The sequence below is a fragment of the Sinocyclocheilus grahami genome, unplaced genomic scaffold (assembly GCF_001515645.1).
Source record: "Sinocyclocheilus grahami isolate Dianchi unplaced genomic scaffold, SAMN03320097.WGS_v1.1 scaffold1361.1, whole genome shotgun sequence".
Lineage (NCBI taxonomy): Eukaryota > Metazoa > Chordata > Actinopteri > Cypriniformes > Cyprinidae > Sinocyclocheilus > Sinocyclocheilus grahami.
In genome coordinates this window covers 91,976-118,839 of record NW_015506540.1, presented here as the reverse complement: position 1 = coordinate 118,839, position 26,864 = coordinate 91,976, and the positions used below count along the sequence as shown (strand labels likewise).

Below are 26,864 nucleotides of genomic sequence, written 5' to 3'. Positions count from 1 at the left end.
AATATTGGATATATACACTGTAAAAAGTGATATTTCAAAATTAAACATTTAAATATAATGGATTACTAGAGTACATTTTACGAGAAAATGTCATGTTTAATTGCTGTTTCTTTATAATTAACTGAAATTGACTAGCAATTTCTGTGTGAAAATAGTTCATACAATTTTTTTTAAAAAAATTCAGTGTAATTGTGCATACTTGATTACCTTTGTATCATCTGACACTTTAAGTTCATCTTCAAGATTACCTAATCACTGTTTGAGAAAAAAATTAAATGATAGTAATTAATCATAGTAATTGTAATCTTTAACAAATGTATTTCTTAAAACAAAATAGTGTGGAATAGCAACATCAGCTATATTCATTGGTCATTGGCTGTACCATGAAAATTATTATTGGTATCGACCAAAATTTTAATATCAGTGCATCCTTTTTTTTTTTCTAAGTGAATGAAGAATTGGCCTTCCTCTCATTGTCTGTTTTCAGTTTTACACAGTTTACACTCAATTGCACAGCAACCAAATTCAAACGCTCCCATTCAAATTTGTGAAGCACATTCTCAGGAGTGGAGATGGATTTTAGAGCAGGAAATCTTCTAGCTTATATTGAGTTGGCTGCACTGGGGGAAAAAAAAAAAAATCAGTGGACTACTGAAGTGTTAACCTGTACAACACAGATATATTAATGTTGCAAGCATTTTACACATTCACAGCTAAAATGTGGGGAGTAAAATAAATAATAATAATTTAGCATATGATATTGTACAAAATCTAAACTTTTTATATAAAAAACACACTGTGCTTAAAGAGTCTATTCAGAGTTATTGTGTCCATGTATTTAAAGAAGCCCATTCTCTGAACATAGCACTAAAACACATGTCGGAGGACACATAGGTCTGGTTCGTTTTTTTGCCAAAAAACCAGACCAAACCGGGCTGAAGTGGATCGCGCCAGATCTCCGCGGCTTGATAGAATGTAAGCAGTTTCGGATCGCTCTGAATTACACTCCTCCATGAGCAGTACCAGTTCAGTCGTTCTCTCCATAGATGGGCTGTTTGTGAGTAATTTCTCTCTGCGCTTGTCTCTCTGTGGTTATATCTTTTCACTCCTTTGTCTTTCATTTTTGGAGCTGGTTCCCCTGATGGCTTCATGGATGTTTTGCTGGGCCCTTGTGGTCTCTGCTGGGGAAGTCCAGCCAACTTTGACGTAGGTCAGTCCTTTTGTCAGTTTCTTCATCAGCGTCCTTTTCTTTCAGCCATGCTAGAAACTTTCAGCCATCCTGCCCCTGTAGGTTACAGCTGGAGAAAAAAAGTAAAAAAGATCAGATTGAAGCATGTATTTTTTTTCAATGTTTACTACATCACTTTCTCTTGTCCCAGCTAAAAGGGATAGCTCACCCAAAAATTTAAATTTTGTCATCATTTTCTCACCCTCAAATTGTTCTAAACCTGTGTGAGCTTTTGGATGTTTTGCTGGGCCCTTGTGGTCTCTGCTGGGGAAGTCCAGCCAACTGTGACGTAGGTCAGTCCTTTTGTCAGTTTCTTCATCAGCGTCCTTTTCTTTCAGCCATGCTAGAAACTTTCAGCCATCCTGCCCCTGTAGGTTACAGCTGGAGAAAAAAAGTAAAAAAGATCAGATTGAAGCATGTATTTTTTTTTCAATGTTTACTACATCGCTTTCTCTTGTCCCAGCTAAAAGGGATAGCTCACCCAAAAATTTAAATTTTTTCATCATTTTCTCACCCTCAAATTGTTCTAAACCTGTTCTTCTGTTGAGCACAAAAGAAGATATTTTGAAGAATGTGGGTTCTTCAAAACAGTTGCTGGTCTCCATTGACTTTTCATAGTTTTCATTTAATCTGAAGAGACAACGATGAGGTAACCATTTGCTATTAAACGTTGTCTGATACAGCAACATTAGATCATAAACCAAGACTGGGGCGTTACTGTTTCTGACCAATGTTTGAGAAATCTGTGAAATCGTTTGAAAAAAGTTATTTATTTATTATTGTGATACAGAAAAAAAACTCACTTCTCTTTTAAGGGTTACAAAACTTGCCACGTTTGGAAATTCAAAAGTAGCTGTCTGATATTACATTTATTTAAGTGGTCAAAGCTGTGTACACCAATGGAGCCAGTATGGAAACATTGCCAAAAACACTGGCTGCATGGCTAAATGCAAATCTTGGTCACTGGCTTGTAAAAGGCATTAACTTGTCAAATGCTATTTGGATGGACTAGTACTACCGCCTTCCCTTGTCGCAGGCCAGTTACCAACATAGCTTAAAAATATGTTGGATATGGCAGATTCTTTCCATTTAAACTGAGGGGACACAGATATTTGCCTTTGAAAATTAAGTTAAACAGGCTTATAAAGTAAAACAATTAGATCATAAACCAAGACTGGGGCGTTACTGTTTCTGACCAATGTTTGAGAAATCTGTGAAATCGTTTGAAAAAAGTTATTTATTTATTATTGTGATACAGAAAAAAAACTCACTTCTCTTTTAAGGGTTACAAAACTTGCCACGTTTGGAAATTCAAAAGTAGCTGTCTGATATTACATTTATTTAAGTGGTCAAAGCTGTGTACACCAATGGAGCCAGTATGGAAACATTGCCAAAAACACTGGCTGCATGTCTAAATGCAAATCTTGGTCACTGACTTGTCAAATGCTATTTGGATGGACTAGTACTACCGCCTTCCCTTGTCGCAGGCCAGTTACCAACATAGCTTAAAAATATGTTGGATATGGCAGATTCTTTCCATTTAAACTGAGGGGACACAGATATTTGCCTTTGAAAATTAAGTTAAACAGGCTTATAAAGTAAAACCGGTAAATCTAAAACATTGCACATTAATAAGCTGGTCTGTCAAATTTTTTTATATATATATATATATACAAATTTAGGGTAAGGTCTTTTTTTTTAGAAAATTAAACTTCTTTAGCAAGGATGCTTTAAAGTGACAGTAAAGACATTTACGTTGTTGCAAAAATATCTATTTCAAATAAATGCTGTTCTTTTTATTCATCAAAGAATCCTGGAAACAATGTATGACAGTTTCCACAAAAAGCACAACTGTTTTCAACATTAATGATAATAATAAATGTTTCTTGAGCAGCAAATCGGCAAATAAGAATGATTTCTGAAGGATCATGTGACTGAAGACTGGAGTAACGATGCTAAAACTTAAGCTTTGCATCACAGGAATAAATTTAATTTTAAAACATATTTATTTAAAATTTAATCATATTTATAATAATTTTAATAATATTACTGTTTTTACTGTACTTTTGATCAAATAAGTGCAGCCTTAATAAGCATAGGAGACTTCTTTGAAAAACATTAAAACGTCCTACTGATCCCAAACTTTTAAACATTAGTATATCATGTCAGAATTTGAACCCAGTGTCTCATTGCAGTGTTTTTTATTTATTTTTATGTCTCATCTTGCCTAGGGCAGCAAATGAGTTAGGAATGCTAACTGGTGCCCCCTCATGAAAATATATGCATGAAGCTTCAGGTTAATCTGTAGCAGATGGTACACAATTTGCTTATTAAAATAGATTTGTTGGTTGGATCTGTGGGTTCAGCAGTTATAGCGCATCTATGCCTTACATGACCAAAGCAGGTTTTAGACCAGTCTACGACATGTCTCAATCCCTCTCCATGGTCTCAATCTCCGCTGTCTTTCTGTAATACAGACTGGCTGGCCGGGTGATAGTTTTGACAATTACGTTCTCAGTTAGGCATCCCTCATGTCATAGCAGCCTCTCCTTAACCTCTTCACACTGCTGTGAGCCCTACCTCTTCTTCTCCACTATTTACTTTCGCTTTAAATGCCTGAGATTCTGATCCTATCTCCGCTACTGTACATGCCTCCACAGGAACACATAAACAATACGGAGCATGTATGTGCTATCTGAGGGAGAGGAAAAAACTAAATGAGAAATGTTCTGAGAGTGCCCGGCCCACCGCTCCATCCTCGGTGGGGGGGGCAGCGTGATGGAATATAAGATGACCAGACACATTTAACGATTCTAGGTTTAATTAACGGTCAAAGTAAAACAGTATTAAAAAATCTTGTTTAAGGCGAGACGAAGACTGCATAATTTTATGTTTTTGAAAGAAGTCTGTTACGCTCACTAAGGCTACAATTATTTGATCATATTTGATTTTTTTATATGTATATTGTTGTTGTTAAAAATAAGTTTCAATTTGGGAATCTGATTTTCAAATTGGAAATCGGACCAACACCATCCGATTTGATTGACATTGACATAATATCACGATCAACCACATTGGTGTTTGCATCGACATTCAGCCAAGGCTAATATTCCATTGCAAGATCCAAAATGGAATAATCTTCGTACCATTTGCTATTAAACGTTGTCTGATACAGCAACATTAGATCATAAACCAAGACTGGGGCGTTACTGTTTCTGACCAATGTTTGAGAAATCTGTGAAATCGTTTGAAAAAAGTTATTTATTTATTATTGTGATACAGAAAAAAAACTCACTTCTCTTTTAAGGGTTACAAAACTTGCCACGTTTGGAAATTCAAAAGTAGCTGTCTGATATTACATTTATTTAAGTGGTCAAAGCTGTGTACACCAATGGAGCCAGTATGGAAACATTGCCAAAAACACTGGCTGCATGTCTAAATGCAAATCTTGGTCACTGACTTGTCAAATGCTATTTGGATGGACTAGTACTACCGCCTTCCCTTGTCGCAGGCCAGTTACCAACATAGCTTAAAAATATGTTGGATATGGCAGATTCTTTCCATTTAAACTGAGGGGACACAGATATTTGCCTTTGAAAATTAAGTTAAACAGGCTTATAAAGTAAAACCGGTAAATCTAAAACATTGCACATTAATAAGCTGGTCTGTCAAATTTTTTTATATATATATATATATACAAATTTAGGGTAAGGTCTTTTTTTTTAGAAAATTAAACTTCTTTAGCAAGGATGCTTTAAAGTGACAGTAAAGACATTTACGTTGTTGCAAAAATATCTATTTCAAATAAATGCTGTTCTTTTTATTCATCAAAGAATCCTGGAAACAATGTATGACAGTTTCCACAAAAAGCACAACTGTTTTCAACATTAATGATAATAATAAATGTTTCTTGAGCAGCAAATCGGCAAATAAGAATGATTTCTGAAGGATCATGTGACTGAAGACTGGAGTAACGATGCTAAAACTTAAGCTTTGCATCACAGGAATAAATTTAATTTTAAAACATATTTATTTAAAATTTAATCATATTTTAATAATATTACTGTTTTTACTGTACTTTTGATCAAATAAGTGCAGCCTTAATAAGCATAGGAGACTTCTTTGAAAAACATTAAAACGTCCTACTGATCCCAAACTTTTAAACATTAGTATATCATGTCAGAATTTGAACCCAGTGTCTCATTGCAGTGTTTTTTATTTATTTTTATGTCTCATCTTGCCTAGGGCAGCAAATGAGTTAGGAATGCTAACTGGTGCCCCCTCATGAAAATATATGCATGAAGCTTCAGGTTAATCTGTAGCAGATGGTACACAATTTGCTTATTAAAATAGATTTGTTGGTTGGATCTGTGGGTTCAGCAGTTATAGCGCATCTATGCCTTACATGACCAAAGCAGGTTTTAGACCAGTCTACGACATGTCTCAATCCCTCTCCATGGTCTCAATCTCCGCTGTCTTTCTGTAATACAGACTGGCTGGCCGGGTGATAGTTTTGACAATTACGTTCTCAGTTAGGCATCCCTCATGTCATAGCAGCCTCTCCTTAACCTCTTCACACTGCTGTGAGCCCTACCTCTTCTTCTCCACTATTTACTTTCGCTTTAAATGCCTGAGATTCTGATCCTATCTCCGCTACTGTACATGCCTCCACAGGAACACATAAACAATACGGAGCATGTATGTGCTATCTGAGGGAGAGGAAAAAACTAAATGAGAAATGTTCTGAGAGTGCCCGGCCCACCGCTCCATCCTCGGTGGGGGGGGCAGCGTGATGGAATATAAGATGACCAGACACATTTAACGATTCTAGGTTTAATTAACGGTCAAAGTAAAACAGTATTAAAAAATCTTGTTTAAGGCGAGACGAAGACTGCATAATTTTATGTTTTTGAAAGAAGTCTGTTACGCTTAATAAGGCTACAATTATTTGATCATATTTGATTTTTTTATATGTATATTGTTGTTGTTAAAAATAAGTTTCAATTTGGGAATCTGATTTTCAAATTGGAAATCGGACCAACACCATCCGATTTGATTGACATTGACATAATATCACGATCAACCACATTGGTGTTTGCATCGACATTCAGCCAAGGCTAATATTCCATTGCAAGATCCAAAATGGAATAATCTCCGTGATTCATTGTCCACCTTGCCATATTAAACAATACACAGCCCCGTCCTTGGCCGCCGTTAGCCTCATCAGCCGGAAGCCCACTTCACCCCTAGCAGCGGAGGTCAGTGGCAGCGTGGCCTTGCTTCTGTTTTGAGTTTAGCCAGTGCTTTCAGGTTAATCTGTGAGAGGCTGTTAAGTGTGATATATTTTCCCATCTTTTCAAATACTGTGTATTTAGTTTAAAATGTCTTTTTCTGAGTAAAGGTAGATGGTTATGTTGGCCACTCTATTGGACACCGCTTTATTTGGGAAACTGGTCCAGTGAAATGTCAGATGTAAAACATGGTCAACTTCAATGATTGATGACCTGAAAATATTTTAATCACATCTGGCCTTGCTGCCATGCCCAGAAAGGCCACCTGGAACACGTTTTGAATTTCTTCGTTTTGTGATCTTGCTAACTCCGCTCGAGCCATTCCCTGCTGTCATGCTTCCACTGCTGCTTTTCTTACAGAGCTATTCATTAAAACATAGAGCTTTGGGAGTTATCTGACACTGTAGGGGTCAAAGGGGTCTGTTATGTTATAATTTCAAATTGGGGGTTTACTATTCCCAGTGTAATTATTCAAATTAATCATCGAATGTATGTCATGACACGACTGCACATTTTTCCATTTCAATATTCATATCCACACTATTATTATATCCCGCGGGCTGTTTCCGCTTATCGGAATTGTTTCATGGTGGCACCGCTATCATTCATCACATTCAGCTCTCTGCCGCTGTTATGGATTAATTTGTGATTACATCATAAAGAATCATAGGAACGAGGGTATTTTTAACCTTTGGTTTCTGATGCGCTGACAGAATATGCAGCTTCTTTTTTGTCTGCCGCCATCCAAATCCATGTGAGGACAATGAAAAGAAGGCCGCAGAGTCTTCATTTCCATCGCACACTTGATTAAAACTTTGTTTTTCAGCCAGCCACATCATCATCAACTCTATCGTCCTCCGGACCGTTTTTTTTACTTTAGAAACCCTTGTTTTATATAAAAAATTGTACTACTTTGCAATAAGGTTCCCCTTGTGAAAAAGAAGTGCACCTGTATTGAATGTGCACTTGTGTAATTAATAAAATTAATTAATACTTAAGTGTACTTAAGGTTTGTCTGTTTCTTAACACACTTAATGTCAAATTAAAAGTTTTACCTAAACGTCCATTTTAAATCATTGTTCTATAATCTTTAAAGAAGATCTTTAAAGAAGTACACTTACAGTATTTTTAAAACGCATATAAAGTACTTTATACAGTTAATTTTAACTCTAGTGTGCAATTTAATATTACATTAAAAGTTACTATATTCTAAATGGGTAACGTTTCGCAATAAGGTCCCATTAGATAACATTAGTTAATATATTAACTTATTGCTACAGTATTTGTTAATGCCAGTTAATAAAAAAATACAACAGTTTATTGTTAGCTCACGGTAGCTCAGGTCCATTAAATAATAGTAACAGATACAATGTTGGTTTTAGTGTCTTTAGTAAATGTTACAATGAACAATAACTACGATTAAAAAAGGCTTTAGAAATATTTATTATTGTTAGTTAATGTTAATGTTAGCTCATGTTAATGTCAAGCAAATGGAACTTTGTTGTAAACTGTTACCAAATGTTGTGATTGTTAGTTCATGATACTTAATTCATTAACTAATGACATCTTTCTTTGATTTCAGCTGAAATTTAATATGCTAAATTAATGGCTGGTGGGAATGTGATGAAAGAACCTGTTGGTCAATGCCATATGAAATCAGATCTGCTCACTCAGACTGAAATGCAAAACCTAAATCTGACTTTAATCAGATTTCAAACCACCTACGAAGGTTCTTGCGAAAATTCACATTTAATGTTTTTTTTTTGTCCTGCCTGTCTGAACAAGGCCTTAGAATCCTAAAAGTATTTCATTTTGATTTAAAGTCTCTCATACAGTATCTCAGCACAAGATTTTATAGCACGATTCGAAATCTAGAAAACCTTGTTTTTCCAATACAGCATGGTACAGTAACATGCAAAGAGTCATAATGTTCTCGCTGTTAATACTAAAAATTAAAACATACTAAAAATAGCCACTCTGACCACACCTATAAAAACAAATAGAGTTTATAAAACATAACGCAGTCACATATACGCTCTCCTATCTATTGAGTTCCACCTTGATTTACTGCATGTAGCCCTCACTGGCCATAGTGTTTCCATTTTAGATGAATCACATTTAGTCATTTATTTAGCACAATACCTGTCACACGCGGTGCCTGAGGGAAAGTGAGGTCGCCATTGTAATAAAATGTAAACCAGGAGTGGAAAGCATGATTTATATCAGGCTTAAATAGAAAGGTTTAGCTTGTACTGTGGGTGGACTATCAGTACCCTGATTAGCTTTAGCCCATTTGTCAAATCAGCCTTTGGATGTCCAGAAGGCCTTTCATGTACTGTACATGGAATTATTCTTATGGATGCTGCATATAAGTGAAAGAAACAACAACCTCCATTTATAATTTTTTCATTGTTTGTTTTCTCGTGAGAAAAACGCCTGTGTTTTCTGACAAGCATTGACGAGAGACATTGTCCAGTATCAGAGGAAAAGGCTTTCAACAAGTATCAAGAAAGTGAGCTCTACACTGGGAACTAAGTCTTGACAGGACCGGGTGACACTTTTGTTGAGCGTTCCATCCAGATACGGCCTTCTCCAAATGATCCAATCTCAGCAAGTTGGCCCTAGTTCAAGCCCAATCATCTCTTCATCAGCTAAATTCATGGCAATCCAGCCCGCATTTGTTTGCTTTTTGTCACAGACACATCCATATCTTTTGTCAAGGAAATTTGGTGTTATTAAATGTGTACATAAATGTTTGTGCAGTCATTTTGAGTAATAAGATGTCGTATTCTCATTATGTGCTTCCATAGATGTAGTTCTGTCCCATCATTCAGTAAAATGGAGCTCTTCCAAGGCTGATTTCATGCTCCAATACCAGCTGTACCAAACGGTTATATGAACCGAAGGTCCTGTAGATCCAGCAGCATTGTAATGTGCCTGTTGTCCATCTAAGTTACACAGTTTAACTGTAAATTAACTGTAAAGCCTGGAGGTTAGCATTCAGAACACTGATATATTCAGCCACTTAGTCAAACAGCAGTATTGGCATAGTTGAGATTGTGACCTCACAATCAACAAATGTTCTCACATGTTTTATTCGCTTTTACACTTAATCTATTACAGACCTCTACAATAAAGTTTGTTTCTAGGAGACGGATGGTGAAAGAAAGTTAGCAAATTTTTTGTGAGATTTATTTTGGTACATATTTGATCATCAAACTAAACCTGTTTGTTCCCCTTCAGGAACTCGAGCTGCATCGGAAAATGCTTTGGGAATGCCTTCAGCGTGACCACGCTCTGAATCACATGTAAAATCAGTCCAATGGAAGAGCGAGACGTCACAGGCGGGTGACGTAGAGACCAGGAAGCTATAAAAGCATGTGCGGTGGAACCGGCATCAGCTTTCTGTCATTCAGCAAGCGCTCTATGTGTGTGTCAGTCGCTATTTGTTGTGAGTTCTTATTTAGTGTTGTTTGTCCACTTATAAGCTCAATCAAAGCAGATGGCGGTTCAGCATCTGGGGCTAAGTGGTTCTCTGTCCAGTACAGAGAACCACTTATCTGGACGTGATGTGGGATTCGACCACGATGCAGGCACGTCCGTCTCCTGCTCGGTTCGAGTCGATCCTCACTGCAGTCGCAAGAGTGAGAGAAGGCCGGTCACTTACTGTCAGCAGTTCCAAAAACTGCTGGGTCTGATGGCAGCTGCGTCCAACGTGATACATTTTGGCCCTGCTGTATATGAGACCCCTACAGTGGTGGCTCAAGACCAAGGAGTTCTCCCTGAGGGGAAACCCGCTCCGCATGCTCAAGGTCATACGGCAATGCCTACGTGGCTTAGACATGTGGAGTAAACTTTGGTTCTTGTCTCAGGGCCCGGTGCTGGGAGCTCCTTGTCGCCACGTAACACTAGCAATGGTCGCGTCTCTCATTGGTTGGGGAGCGGTCATGAGTGGCTGCTCGGCCCGCGGTCTGTGGAGTGGTCGCCATCTCACATGGCACATCAACTGCCTGGAGATGCTGGCCGTGTTTCTAGCATTGAAACACTTCCTCCCGGACCTAAGATATCGCCATGTGTTGGTGCGCACCGGCAACACAGCGGTGGTCTCTTATATCAACCACCAGGTAGGTCTCCGTTTGTGCCCCCTTTACAGGCTGACGCACCAGATCCTTGTGTGGTCCCAGGGGAAACTCCTCTCGCTGAGAGTAGTTCACGTTCCTGGGCATCTCAGTATGGGAGCAGACATCCTGGCGAGGCAGGGGCCGAGGCCCGGGGAATGGAGACTTCACCCAGAGGTGGTGAAGCAGATATTGAGAGTTTATGGCCAGGCTCAGGGGGACCTGTTTGCGACTCGAGAGACATCGCACTGTCCCCTCTGGTTCTCTCTGACTCATCCAGCTCCTCTCGGACTGGACGCTATGGTACAGACGTGGGTGAGGTTTTGTCTGTAAGCCTTTTTCCCTGATCGCTCTGCTCCTGGGAGTTCTGGAGAGAGTGTGCCGGGACGGGGTCCGTCTACTGTTAGTAGCCCTGTTCTGGCCGGTCCGAGTATGGTTCTCGGACCTGATTTCCCTTCTCGACGGCTCTCCATGGGAGATTTCCGTCAGGAGGGATCTCCTCTCACAGGCGGAGGGTACGATCTTTCACCCCCGCCCCGGAGCTGTGGAAGCCGTGGGTGTGGCCTCTGAGGGGGCACAACTCGTAGCTTCCGGTCTCACCACCGAGGTTGCTGAGACCATTCTCGGATCCAGAGCTCCCTCTACAAGGAAACTGTATGGCCTGAAGTGGAAGTTTTCACTTCTTGGTCCGGAGACCGCCAGCTCGACCCAGTTTACTGCCCAGTTGGTACAGTGCTGGAGCTCCTGCAGGCCCGATTCTCTGCAGGTTTGACCCAGTTACACGTTTCCTCCACGGTGCGCTGAGGCCTCTGGCCGGAGAAGCTTATGCTAAGCAGTGGATCAGGATGCTATTCCATAGCCTCAAGTCCTCTGATCTCCCCTCTCCTTTGGGGTCAAGGCTCACTCCTTCTGAAGTTGGCCTTTGGGCGGGATGTCCTCGCCTACTTTGTCAGGTTCCTACCTGCATTCTGCGCCACTCCTGGCTCCTTTCTCTCGCCTTAGCTGTGCTCTTCCACACTAGGCAGGGATTTGTACGTTTGTAAGTCATACTCGTTCCTAAAGCGTTTTCTGACACAACTCGCTGATTCAGAGCATGGTCACGCTGAAGGTGTTCCCAAAGCATTTTCCGATGCAGCGTCTCATTCCCTCAGGGAACCATGGTTACATTCATAACTTGGAGACGATTTTCTTCTGAGGAACACACACACACACAAAATATATTTTAAAAGAAGATTTTAAAAGATATGTCCATGTGATTTAAGTCAAAGGGGTCCAGTGTTGTTTTGGGCCCTATTGACTTGCATTATATGAACCAAAACTACTGAAACATTCTTCTGAATAACTTATTTTGTGTTCCTCAGAAAGAAAGAAATAAAGGAAGTCTTACAGGTTTGTTTTAAATAAATATTTCTAAAAGAAGTCCTTAATAATCCTATTTCAACCCATTCAAATGTTATTTAATATTTTGGCAGAAAAAGTTTTTTGCAAGAATAATTTTTGTGCATATATGATAATCAAGAATGTCAGAGTTCGCCTAAAAATCTAAATTCTGTCATTATTTGCTTGCCTTCATGTCATTCTAAAACTTATTTACTTTCTTCTGAGGAACACACTATCCTTATATGTTAATTCTGAACAAATATAAAAAAAAAGTGCTTAGTAATCCTGTTCCAACCCCGTCAAATGCTATTTCATATTTTGCTAGAGCTGACACAAAGCTGTTTCAACATCGGTAGCTGAATGACAACAGTTTGGACAAATATTTCCACTCGGCCCATCTGCCAACTCAGTTTCTATGGTGATTACTCAATTTTTACTGCATCATAGAGTAGCCGAACCCCAGAGCTGCCCTTTGACCTCCAGTGCTTTACCCTACAAAGGCATTCTGCATTTTTTCCCTCTGACTTTCTTTTTTGAACCGAATGAGCCTTAACTGATTTGATATACAATATACCTCTGAGACATTCATCACTGGCCAAACTTTAAAAACAGACTGAAAGCCTCACAGGGCAGAACATCTAGGTTCTCACCCACTGATTTTCAGCTCTGGAAAGTACAAACACAAAAACAACCTTGCTGGTACTTGTTTCAATGAGTGTGTGATCTGCGTTGCATAGCGAATGACAACACGTACTCGATGTTCGCTTCAGAACAGGACAGTGTTTACCAATTTTTTTTTAAAATCATATGAACCCTCACGGCCACGTCAGTAAGGCTCAAATATGATTTTTTTTTTTTTAGTATTGTACAAAAGGTATGCCCAACATTAGGTCATTCAGTGGCAGGAACAACATATTAGCCACCAATAATACAGACATTTGGCAACCTCCAGCAATAAAATCTAGTTCAGTGTGAACGAGGCTTCGGTGTGAATGTCATCACCTCATAAACGGCCCATAATCCACTGCTGCTGCTGGCCACTGACTAAAAAATCGCACTGTATCATAAGCGTAATAAAATGTGGCAAAGACGGGAGCAGCTGCTCCTCTCTACTTTCGATGTGAAAGCAACTTGACACTTGCCTCTCATGGGAAATCTGGAAATGCAGAGATATTGACTTTATTACTCAGCTGTTTTAGCATGAGGGAGCAGAGCACAGCTGAGAATGGAACAGAAAGATCATCCACAACTGGCTATGCAAATCATGTCACCAAAGATTGAATTAAACTCTGAGCCAGTGACAGCTTAAACTAATTTTGGTGAGTTTGTTTGCAATCCCACAGGAGATTGAGGCTCACTCTCATGGACAATGTCTCTATGTTTTAGACTTTGTACAAGAACCACTACAAATCAATAGATATACACATTAGCTGCTGTTTTCTGCATCTTGTTTTATAGTAAAAATGTTTAAACAACCTTGAATAATAGATTTGTTTCATTTGTCCACAATAAGACATTTTTTTCAAAGAATTGATCTTAAATTCAGGATGGGAGGATCGATCTGGAGGTATTTCAGTATAAACGCTGCTACTCCTATAAAAATCATCCAAAGTGTTTCATTTACAGTACCGATTTATTGATCATGAAACTCAATCATATGTTTTAAGTAAATGGTTTAAATGATGGCATTACGAGATGTTTATACGTTTTTTTTATTATTATTATTATTTTTATTTTTTTATTTTTATTAAAAGAGTACAAAACATTGATCAGTGTCCAATCAAATGTTATTTGAAATGATGTAATTATGGCTATTAATAACATTGAATCCCCAGAAACATCATAATTTCCATTTTGTGAATTTCCATAATCTCTAATTGCATTTCGTTATCAAAATGGAAAATATTGGCTTTGATTGTATGGCTTTGTAATGGGTTGGGGGGGGTAAAAATCATCCAAAGTGTTTCATTTACAGTACCGATTTATTGATCATGAAACTCAATCATATGTTTTAAGTAAATGGTTTAAATGATGGCATTACGAGATGTTTATACGTTTTTTTATTATTATTATTATTTTTATTTTTATTTTTTTATTTTTATTAAAAGAGTACAAAACATTGATCAGTGTCCAATCAAATGTTATTTGAAATGATGTAATTATGGCTATTAATAACATTGAATCCCCAGAAACATCATAATTTCCATTTTGTGAATTTCCATAATCTCTAATTGCATTTCGTTATCAAAATGGAAAATATTGGCTTTGATTGTATGGCTTTGTAATGGGTTGGGGGGGGGGTAAATGGGTAATTATTGTTTATGCCTGAAAAAACTAAAAGTTGAAATATATTGAATTACTGAATATGTATTTAATTTTCTCTCTCTCTCTCTCTCTCTCTCTCTATATATATATATATGTATATATTAACTAACAAAAATACTTTTTTAATTATCGTTTATGCTTGAAATAAGAAACAAAAAGTTTAAATAAACTAGATCCAATAATTTAAATATATAAAATAATATATAAATTTAAAAACTAAATATACATACTAATATAAAGTATATATAAAATATATTATCTCTGAAAGGTCTTTCTGTATGTTAGTTTTTTATTTATTTTTTATTCTGGAAAACAAGAAATACAATTATACAGATGTATAAAGCCATGTATTGAGGGCAGGGAAGTTATTGAGAATTAAGAATTATGCTAAATAAATCACCCATAATTCTCTGCACACTATCACCTCCCCTGGTGAAAGATGTACATGTGTGTAATTGTTTTATCCAGCCTTCAGGCTGCTGTCTTGAAATGTATAAAGTGTTTAAATGCGGTAAAGCCAGCAGGTGATTCAGAAGGTTTCAGGGCTGGCTTTATTTATTGCCTGCTTAAAATGGATATCTTTCTGCTTTAGAATAAATAGGCCCTCCACTGAAGGAGCTCAGTTTATGCGACTGTGTCCTTCATATCTTATGAGTTAGAAGTTTGTACGTTTTTCAAAGCTGTTGTTGAATGACCAGCGATTAGTGAGGTGCCTGTAATTATGCAAAGTGGCCTTGTCTATGTTTGCACACCAGCATTTTGAGGACATTTTGAAAAATTGGTGGAATTTTCTTTTCCTTTTTTCCTTTATTTGTTGCAAATGAACCATGGGAAACATTTACTCCATTGCCCTCTGTTCCCCTCACCAGCTGAGTACGTGGCAGGCTTGCAAAGCGTTTAAGGTGTTGATGTGGGTACGGGGCCATACCTAAATCTTCTTTGGAAAGAAAAGCCTCTCCAACTCTTACACTCTCAAACACAGCTTTTACGCTATTTTATTCCTGAGGGTTTGAAAGTACTAGGTATATGTTTCAATAACAGAATGTGACGTTGGCGGCTGTCTGAGATATTATTCTGCTCCTGTTTGAAAGCCTTCTCCATCTTGCCTGCATGAGGAGAACTCTGATCTCAGCACAACTTCCAAAACAAGCGAAACCACATCTCAGCGAATCCCTTTTCAACAGCCTGAATCATTATCCCTTTAACCCCGTGACTTCCCTCGTTTTTTTATTCTCTAGCTCGTTTGCTCAAATATCACCATTTTCATCCTCCAGTTTTAACAAATGATTGTTCACAGAGGCAGCGTGCAAAGTTTCAGATGACTTTTCGGAACAAGCTGCTGTGATACTTCGTATGTAATAAGCTTTAATGGATCTATAATGCGATCTCCAGTTCACTCGTCTGCTACTTGTAGAGTTCACAGAGTTCAGTGCTGAAGTAAAAGTGCATGTTTGCTTTCCAAAGTCAAGACGTCCATATTATGGATGAGCCAGTGCATCATTAAACACGTTCTGCATGTCAGCAGAGCCTGATGTGTATAGATGAAGAAAGGTTTTTTTTAAAGATGTTTTGAAGCAATATCACGCAAGCAAGGGTGCTGTTTTTCCAAATATCAGCTTGGTTGTGATTTGGCTGTAGACACAAGGCTGACTTGTTTATTTGATCATTAGATGTAGATGATTTCTCAGAATTCTTTGAATTGAAAGTTCAAAAGAACAGAACAGAATATATTAAAATCTTTTGTAACATTATAAATGCCTTTTGTTGTCACTTTTGATCAATTGAATGCATCCTTGCTGAATAAAAGTATTAATTTCTTTAAAAAGAAAACACAACAAACAACAAAATATTATTGTATTAAGGTTTCCAGCAGCACAACTACTTCCAATATTAATAATAACCAGAAATGTTTCTTGAGCAGCAAATCAGATTTCTGAAATGATTTCTGAAGGATCATGTGACACTGAAGACTGGAGTAATGATGCTGAAAATTCAGCTTTGCATCACAGGAATAAATTACATTAAAAAATTCTTATAGCTTTTATCTCATCATATCTCCACCCCGCTGTGCTGCATTGGTCATGGTTAATGAGATTTCTTCCGATTTGAGTGGTAACATCCAGAAAAGTGTTATGCAAATATGGAATTATTATTATTATTAAAGTCTTCTGTCAACATAATACTCCCATTATCTATTGGGGTAGAGACACCAATGCCATTTTAATATAGTTTAATATTTACACTTATGATATAATATGCATATGAATCACTCTTATTGGTATATACTGTAGCGAGAGAGAGAGACTTCTACCAGTGATTTAGTTTGATTTGTTTTGTTATATTTTTCTACAATGTCTTTTTTGCTGGAGTCAACGTGACCCCGAAAATAAAGATCCCAAAAAGAGCGGTTTAGTAGCAATGCCATTGAAAAGCCGTTTAAGGTTCCTAAAAGAACCATTCGTTTTAGTGTGAAGAATATTCTTATAATCTAAAGAACCATTTTCCACTATAAAGGATAAAGGTTCACGAGGAACATGAGGGTTGAAGTAGCTTGTTTTAAAATGCCCAAAAATGAAAGTTGTACTCCATAAACAAACCTGATGCGCAGCTTCTGCAGATAAATCACTCTAAGCTTACACTCAGGTGGCCTCAGGAAGTATTGAGGGCAGGGAAGTTATTGAGAATTAAGAATTATGCTAAATAAATCACCCATAATTCTCTGCACACTATCACCTCCCCTGGTGAAAGATGTACATGTGTGTAATTGTTTTATCCAGCCTTCAGGCTGCTGTCTTGAAATGTATAAAGTGTTTAAATGCGGTAAAGCCAGCAGGTGATTCAGAAGGTTTCAGGGCTGGCTTTATTTATTGCCTGCTTAAAATGGATATCTTTCTGCTTTAGAATAAATAGGCCCTCCACTGAAGGAGCTCAGTTTATGCGACTGTGTCCTTCATATCTTATGAGTTAGAAGTTTGTACGTTTTTCAAAGCTGTTGTTGAATGACCAGCGATTAGTGAGGTGCCTGTAATTATGCAAAGTGGCCTTGTCTATGTTTGCACACCAGCATTTTGAGGACATTTTGAAAAATTGGTGGAATTTTCTTTTCCTTTTTTCCTTTATTTGTTGCAAATGAACCATGGGAAACATTTACTCCATTGCCCTCTGTTCCCCTCACCAGCTGAGTACGTGGCAGGCTTGCAAAGCGTTTAAGGTGTTGATGTGGGTATGGGGCCATACCTAAATCTTCTTTGGAAAGAAAAGCCTCTCCAACTCTTACACTCTCAAACACAGCTTTTAAGCTATTTTATTCCTGAGGGTTTGAAAGTACTAGGTATATGTTTCAATAACAGAATGTGACGTTGGCGGCTGTCTGAGATATTATTCTGCTCCTGTTTGAAAGCCTTCTCCATCTTGCCTGCATGAGGAGAACTCTGATCTCAGCACAACTTCCAAAACAAGCGAAACCACATCTCAGCGAATCCCTTTTCAACAGCCTGAATCATTATCCCTTTAACCCCGTGACTTCCCTCGTTTTTTTATTCTCTAGCTCGTTTGCTCAAATATCACCATTTTCATCCTCCAGTTTTAACAAATGATTGTTCACAGAGGCAGCGTGCAAAGTTTCAGATGACTTTTCGGAACAAGCTGCTGTGATACTTCGTATGTAATAAGCTTTAATGGATCTATAATGCGATCTCCAGTTCACTCGTCTGCTACTTGTAGAGTTCACAGAGTTCAGTGCTGAAGTAAAAGTGCATGTTTGCTTTCCAAAGTCAAGACGTCCATATTATGGATGAGCCAGTGCATCATTAAACACGTTCTGCATGTCAGCAGAGCCTGATGTGTATAGATGAAGAAAGGTTTTTTTTAAAGATGTTTTGAAGCAATATCACGCAAGCAAGGGTGCTGTTTTTCCAAATATCAGCTTGGTTGTGATTTGGCTGTAGACACAAGGCTGACTTGTTTATTTGATCATTAGATGTAGATGATTTCTCAGAATTCTTTGAATTGAAAGTTCAAAAGAACAGAACAGAATATATTAAAATCTTTTGTAACATTATAAATGCCTTTTGGACAATAAGTGTAATAACATTATTTTACAGAGTTTTAGGCATGTTGGTGATTTTCATTGCTACAGCTTTGGTAATGTTGAGATATGATATACCCTGTTCATCCAATTTTTAAAAAACTTGATAAAAAAAATCCTGTTTAGAATAAATCCACAGGGGGCATTTTTATAGAAGAGATTTTAGTTTGTTCTCCCTTTCCTGGAACTCTTGAATACCCTTTTTACTGCTGCAATATGCTTGAATGTTTTCAATTAGCTTTCAGTGAAAAATAATAATATTTATCCCTTAGTTTTAGAAAATACTCTATTTTATGATAATATATTGAATTTCCTTTTTGCTATAGTGAACATGGTCGTTTTGGTGGGTAAATATCACATTTGCACATACAAATAGAAGAAATGCAAACCCTCCTTTTACTACTGTATATTTTGTGAGAATATTTCAAAGTTTGCTTACAAATACAGTACTTCAAAGAAAAGTAGAAAGATGGGAAACATATGCCCCTCAAAATATTTACTATTTTAGTGCTGTCCTGTTTTATTTTTTTGTTATAGTCCATTAAATTTCAAATCTTGCTTTTTTTATGGCAGTGTGGTTGATATGTTCCCTATCTTACATTGTGCAATAAAAATGCAGAGTGTCTAATAAAAAAAATAAATGCCAGTAAATACATTATTAATAAATGTATCATATTTATCAAATTGATAATTTAGTAATAATAAATCAATAATAAATAAGGAAGCAAAATAAGATAACAATAAGATTTCTATTTTGACTAGTTTAAATTTACATTTCTACTTTCCAGGCCTCTCTCATCTTTTTAAGTGGGAGAACTTGCACAATTGGTGGCTGACTAAATACTTTTTTGCCCCACTGTATATATATATAAATATTTCTTGAGCAGCAACCAGCATGATTTCTGATGGATCATGTGACACTGAAAGCTGGAGTAATGGAGATTTAGCATGAGAGGAAAAACATTTTAAAATGTTTTCAAATAGAGTATTTGTATTGATCAAATAAACGCAGGCTTACTGTACCAGAGATTTGTTTCAAAACCATTAAAAAAAATCTTACTGATCCTTTATAGGCTTATATTTTTTAAAATAATATATTATAAATAATTTGTATTCATATTTTAAAACCCATAAATATTTAGCCCATAAATAACAGACCACACTGTTATTTTAAAACTACGTAATTGAATGCCACATGACATTCATGACATTTGATTGGACAAATGAAAAATCTGATGTTTAAAATACTATGACATAATCTTCAATCCTCTGTTTTTTTATGTCATTATAAGTAAAACTTTACTGTGCACTATGCTTTGTTTGTTTTTATGTTTTTAATTTGTATTGGTTTTTATTTGTATGTTCCTTTTCTCTGCAGTAAAAAAGACATTTGATTGGACTGCACTTGAAATATCATTATCATATCTCTTTATAAATTTAGCATTTAAACCAACCGCAGCCAAACAAACAAACAAAAAAAAGGGCATTCATATAAATTTTTCCAAACAAGAACAAGAGAAAAGCATATTGTGCTTTATTTGTGTCTGAATGCTAGTTATTGTTATCGACACGTTGCATCAAAACACATACTGTACAGTAGATCCCATTATAATCAGCAATTCTGTCACTGGACGCGCCAAGTTGCCCACAGTGAAGCCGCGTTATATTTCTGACGCAGTCCACGCACTTTCACAACCGACAGCTGGACAAATAGATTTGGAGAGTTTGCTTTGATGCATCCAGTGCCCCCAGTTGCTCTCCGAATGCCCCCGTTGAGAAATATTACTCCACAATGTAAATAATGTTCTAGTCTCCGTCTACATTAACTTTTCCCAACAAAACTTTACTTCTGAAGTGTCCATCTAACATGAAGTTTGCATGGATAGGTGAACACAATTTATTTCTTTTGGCCAATCATCAGCACAACTGGACGTGCTCCATTCAAAATAGACTTTGACTTTAGTATGCAAATGTGTTGGAGGAGTATATTTCTGCACTTACGGCTGTGTTTACTGACCTTTAATACTTGCAAATGATATGCCCAGATCAAGCACAAACCAACACTTGATGAAAAAACAACAAACACATTCCAAATTAAACAGCATGGTTATTTGACAATAGTTTGAAAATACGACAAAAATGCAAATTTGCTATGATAATTTAATATGCAGTCACCATTGGTGACAGTCTGGAAAACTTTTGAGTGCCTTTTATGAAAGGTTTCATCAAAGATTACGCCAGTGTTTGCTGCACGTGGCACAAGCCGTGAAGTTTGATTCACAAGGAAATGATTCTTATGAACTGGTTCTTTTAAATGAGTCAGTCATGGGCTGCTTCCGAAAGTCTAGTCAGCTGCCTCGCTGCCCTATCAGGCAATGACTTTGCAGGCAGTGTTTTTGCACGAAGGTACCTCGTGAAACTGATTTCGGACAGGCTTCTGAGGCAGCGTAACGGTTTAATGATCTACAACAAAATAGAACGAGTTTTGGTGAAAACTAAACGAATATTTAATTACTATAATATTGATTTCTCACTAGAACTAACATCAAAAGTGCAAAAAGTTAGTCAGGAATATACATTTACACACAAACTGACCACCAAACAAAAATATCCAGATGCCTTTATCTTTATGTTTTAGTTTTTATTAATTCTATTTTATAATAAATATATACAGATAGTAAATAAAATCTGCCTCGCTGCCCTATCAGGCAATGACTTTGCAGGCAGTGTTTTTGCACGAAGGTACCTCGTGAAACTGATTTCGGACAGGCTTCTGAGGCAGCGTAACGGTTTAATGATCTACAACAAAATAGAACGAGTTTTGGTGAAAACTAAACGAATATTTAATTACTATAATATTGATTTCTCACTAGAACTAACATCAAAAGTGCAAAAAGTTAGTCAGGAATATACATTTACACACAAACTGACCACCAAACAAAAATATCCAGATGCCTTTATCTTTATGTTTTAGTTCAACCGTCACGTAATGGAACGCACAGGATTGTGGGATATCAAAGGAAGCGAAGGATACATCTATGCTGCCTTCAAAAATCAATCAGATGAAGGTATCTCATGAGCATGAAGTTTGCATGGATAGGTGAACACAATTTATTTCTTTTGGCCAATCATCAGCACAACTGGACGTGCTCCATTCAAAATAGACTTTGACTTTAGTATGCAAATGTGTTGGAGGAGTATATTTCTGCACTTACGGCTGTGTTTACTGACCTTTAATACTTGCAAATGATATGCCCAGATCAAGCACAAACCAACACTTGATGAAAAAACAACAAACACATTCCAAATTAAACAGCATGGTTATTTGACAATAGTTTGAAAATACGACAAAAATGCAAATTTGCTATGATAATTTAATATGCAGTCACCATTGGTGACAGTCTGGAAAACTTTTGAGTGCCTTTTATGAAAGGTTTCATCAAAGATTACGCCAGTGTTTGCTGCACGTGGCACAAGCCGTGAAGTTTGATTCACAAGGAAATGATTCTTATGAACTGGTTCTTTTAAATGAGTCAGTCATGGGCTGCTTCCGAAAGTCTAGTCAGCTGCCTCGCTGCCCTATCAGGCAATGACTTTGCAGGCAGTGTTTTTGCACGAAGGTACCTCGTGAAACTGATTTCGGACAGGCTTCTGAGGCAGCGTAACGGTTTAATGATCTACAACAAAATAGAACGAGTTTTGGTGAAAACTAAACGAATATTTAATTACTATAATATTGATTTCTCACTAGAACTAACATCAAAAGTGCAAAAAGTTAGTCAGGAATATACATTTACACACAAACTGACCACCAAACAAAAATATCCAGATGCCTTTATCTTTATGTTTTAGTTCAACCGTCACGTAATGGAACGCACAGGATTGTGGGATATCAAAGGAAGCGAAGGATACATCTATGCTGCCTTCAAAAATCAATCAGATGAAGGTATCTCATGAGACAGGAAGTGAAGCTAACTTTGGATTCGGACATGCCTTGATGCCTCCTACCTTGGAGTGCGTCCTCTGAAGGCAGCATTTTTGAGCTTTCGGACGCAGCAATGATTTATGAAACATAATTGAATCAGTGAATCGTTTACGGCTGACTCCCTCACTGAAACGTGTCTCTTTATTTATTTATTTATTTATTTATATTTGAGACTTTATTTACTGACAAAAAAGTAATTTATTAAAAAATCGTTTTGTAAATTAATTCTATTTTATAATAAATATATACAGATAGTAAATAAAATCATTGTAAATATTACATAATAAATTAAATAAACAGTGATCATGTAATTTGTCAGCTAAATAAATAAATAAATTAAAGCCTTTCAATTTGGGTTCCAGTGGCTCCCTCATCTTTTATTTATTTATTTATTTTTACATTTTTATTTATTTATTTTGTCGTGCTCTGTAAACTTTTGTTAGTTGAACTTATTTTTTTTTTCATTAAGTCTTCGAAATCCTGACACGAAACAAAAAATGTATCTTTCATTTCCAAGCAGAAATTGAGGTTTCGTGTCAAAGTGTTTGCTTACTATCTTGCCCTCGCGTTGAGCATTGACTGCGCTTGCTCAGTTTAGGTCATAAACAGCTTCTCCTCAAAAGCGGAAGTGTTGCGTTTCAGTGATAAAGTTTATCAGCTCCTGGGGGTGTCAGAGAAGCAACAGAGGGGCCCTAAAACTTGCCAAAACACTACAAAAACCACCTCATTCTTACCCATACAAGTTAATTTAGTCGTAGCAACAAATTTACAGGCAACAATCAATCCATATTTAGCTTCTACAGCAGTTACATCACGCTGCCAAAATTCATATTGCTTGAAAAATACATGTTTGTTCGCAAAAAAACAATTGCAACAAGTGCTCTTTCTCATGGAGGGTTAATAAATACACTTTCACAGCATTTCAACCCTTTCTCAGTGCGCTGTGAAACACAAAGCAATCATTGTGGCTTAATTTATGTGTTTCTGCCAGCAACACAAAATGTACCCATCAGCAGCACAGAGCGGCAAAATGTTGACTTCCTGTTAAACAAAACGCACTGCCACTATCTCCCATCTGTCATTATTTGAATTACTGTATGTCTACAAGGGCAACTTTCATAATACACTGCACCAAAAATAATCAAAATGCTCATTTTGTCTTATTACAATGTGCTAGACATAATGTTCAGCTCGCCCTGTGTTTAATGACACTCACTGGAGACCTGGTCACGGTGTACGGAAACCAAAGTACACAGTTTACGTAAAAGGGCTTCAGACATCACAGGGCTGATCAAATTTTACTCCATGTACTTGTAAGTTGGTGAGCTATACGCTGAATAATGTGATTTGTTTGTTGAAGTGGGCTACCTGACACCAGTGAACTCACTGCTTCAAGCATTTGGAGATTGAAGTCGCTCAGAATGACTTGATTCTAAGTTGTTCCTTTCTCTCTGCTTCTGCCTTTCGGTTTCCACCACAACATTTCAAGTCTGGCGTGGGTTCAGCAGCTCGAACTTCATGTCCTCAAGAGAAAAATTTGCTTTATATTTGTGATATCAAATACAAAATTACAACCAATCAATTAAGACTCTAATATTATAGTATCTAAGACTTAGCAATAATTCTCGTAAAAATTGAATTGGTTTAATGTAAATCTGTAATTTACTACAAAAGTGCTAAATTTTACCAAGCTTTGGTAGTTTTAGTAGTTGTAATAGAGAAAGAAGACATTATGCTCTTTTTTTGTCTCACTGCTTCAAGCATTTGGAGATTGAAGTCGCTCAGAATGACTTGATTCTAAGTTGTTCCTTTCTCTCTGCTTCTGCCTTTCGGTTTCCACCACAACATTTCAAGTCTGCCGTGGGTTCAGCAGCTCGAACTCCATGTCCTCAGAGAAAAATTTGCTTTATATTTGTGATATCAAATACAAAATTACAACCAATCAATTAAGACTCTAATATTATAATTTGAAATTATACATAAAGACTTAGCAATAATTCTCGTAAAAATTGAATTGGTTTAATGTAAATCTGTAATTTACTACAAAAGTGCAAAATTTTACCAAGCTTTGGTAGTTTTAGTAGTTGTAATAGAGAAAGAAGACATTATGCTCTTTTTTTTAACCCCCCCCCCCCCCCCCCCACAAACTTCACCTGGCTGTTTTACATTCCACCAGGAGCACTACCATAAGTCATTAATTTTTGTGTGAAATGTAGTACACGTCCAATCGCTCTGTAATCCGAGACCACTTCAACACTGCCCAGCTCAACCTTGACGCACTTCTCACAGGTCTTCATCTCCCCTGAGAAAAGTCTCCACAAGCGCATTCACAACTTTGGGTCATATGATTACAGCAGGTTTGAAGTTCACCTGACATGTGATATAGAGCAAATAGACCTTACTGACACAGCACTGATTCATTGTTTGTCAATACAGACCTAATACTTACATGCATAATCAAGAAGTACAAACAATTTTGCACTTTTGAAGAAAAAATTATCAGACACATTGTGAGTACTAAAATAAATCTTATCACGGTAAAGTGTAAAACTCTACAGACAGTAAACTGAAAGCACTTAAGTAAGAAGAGATGGAAACTCACAACTCTGCTTCGGAGAATTCACTGAAGAAGGTGCTGCCATTGGAGTGTGGCGGTCCCGGCGATGCCTCCTCGTTCCTGTAGCTGCTCTGGCTGCTCCCTTCTTCAGGCAATGTCTCTGGCAATGTGGGGGACTTCTGGAACGATCCAGGCATTCCTTGGTCCGCAGACCCCAGGAAGCAGGGGCATCGAGTCCGAAGCCCCTTGAAAAGGAAGTTCATTTTTAGAGAGGGCAACCAGGGACAGCCAAGAAGGTTCTTGAAGGCCACACGAAACTCTGGACTTCGACAGTAGATGATGGGGTTGAGGCCGGAGTTGATGTAGCCTAACCAGTTTAATAAACGAAAAATCTCCATGCTCAGCACGTGTCGATTGAAGACATTGATGATGTTCGCCACAAAGAAAGGCAACCAGCAGAGTGTGAAGACGCCCATGATGATGCCCAGTGTCTTGAGGGCCTTGTGCTCCTTGACGACGGTTATTCTCGACGATCGCCTTCGGGAACTTTTCCGCCTTGCCGTCGTTCCTCCGACATTATTGCACGTCGAAGGTAAGTTGTTGTTGCCGTGGTGTGTCGGCTGTACCTGATTTCCTATGCACTCATTTTGGAACCTCAAACGGTTTTTGTCGATTAGCTGTACCTGTCGTGTGGCAATGAGAAAGACGCGTGCATAGACGAAAATCATGATGAGTAGTGGGATGTAGAATGAAACCACTGATGAAATTATAACAAAGTGCACATTTGCTATAAAATCACAGCACTTGGGGTCCTTGTTACATTCTCTTAAGAATTCATCGTCATTCTCCACACGCCAATACTGATTCATAATGGGGACGAAGGAGATTAGAGATGAGACCAGCCACACGACACAAACGATAATTCGAGCCCTACACTTATTCAGGAGCACTTTATGCCGCAGAGGCTGCGTGATTGCGATGTACCGATCCACTGCGATGATGCAAAGGGTCTCTATACTGGCAGTGACGCATAACACATCAACCGATGTCCATAACTCGCACAAAGTCTTGGTGAGTTGCCATTTCCCCGTTACGACAATTGTGGCACCCAGTGGCACCACTAGCACCCCCATTATGAGGTCAGCACATGCCAATGACATGATGAAGATATTCGTCGTGGTCTGCAGCTGGGAGGTGCGTGCGATAGCGATGATGACCAGAAGGTTACCCACGACGATAATGGTGATGATGATCACCATGATGAACAGCGCCAAAGACTTAAACTCATGTTCTTCTCTCCCTGTCGGAGTTGCATTGGTCGGTAGACTGCTGGTCACATTGGTTGGTAGAGTGCTGCTCATCAAAATTTCCATGTTTCAGTATTCAGAGATCAAGGCTTGCAATTTTTCAAACTGAATATCAGAAACAAGCAGCAGCAAAGAGACATAGCTAGTGGCTGGAAATGTCTAAACCCGCGATTACCACGACGATGTTGTATTTAATCTTGCATTTTATACCACTGTATTTCCAAATATTGAACAAAAGCATCAATTCTGTTTCACCTCTCCTTCAGGCATCCTTAAAGTCGTGCACATCCCGCAACTTGTACGTCCTGTAGGATTTTAAGCACGTTCCACACATCTGAACTGCAGATGTAGGAGTTAAAACTGGTCCATGAGAGATGGGGGAAAAAACAATTGAACTTTTTTGAAAAGCTCTTTAAGCCACCAGAGAAAAGGCAGATAAGCAGGCGTCCTGTTGAAGTATTCCACTGAAGTGGAGTTTGAGCTGAAGTGGAGGAGGTTCAGTCAGCGTGTTGCCACTGCGTGTGTGGAGCGGACGAGTGGAGGTGCCAAAAGCTCAAAGGAGCAGTGACACTGCCGACAGTCAACA

At 37.7% G+C, this 26,864-nt stretch overlaps 1 protein-coding gene across 2 annotated transcripts; it reads right to left on the bottom strand.

The window, feature by feature from the left end:
• Window positions 1-1,485: 1,485 nt before the first annotated feature.
• adrb3a (adrenoceptor beta 3a) lies at window positions 1,486-26,617 on the bottom strand. 2 transcript variants are annotated; one of them, XR_001606919.1, is made up of 2 exons: window positions 16,940-16,999; window positions 1,486-1,609 (listed from the first exon to the last, which is right to left on the bottom strand). XR_001606919.1 is itself a non-coding variant. In XM_016255697.1 (2 exons), exons 1-2 carry the CDS (start codon window positions 26,342-26,344, stop codon window positions 1,582-1,584), a joined length of 1,356 nt encoding a protein of 451 aa, XP_016111183.1. In that variant the 5' UTR covers window positions 26,345-26,617; the 3' UTR covers window positions 1,486-1,581. The 2 variants fall into 2 exon arrangements, 1 of the variants encoding a protein (XP_016111183.1); XM_016255697.1 differs by lacking the exon at window positions 16,940-16,999 and adding an exon at window positions 25,017-26,617.
• Between the last annotated feature and the right edge of the window lie 247 nt (window positions 26,618-26,864).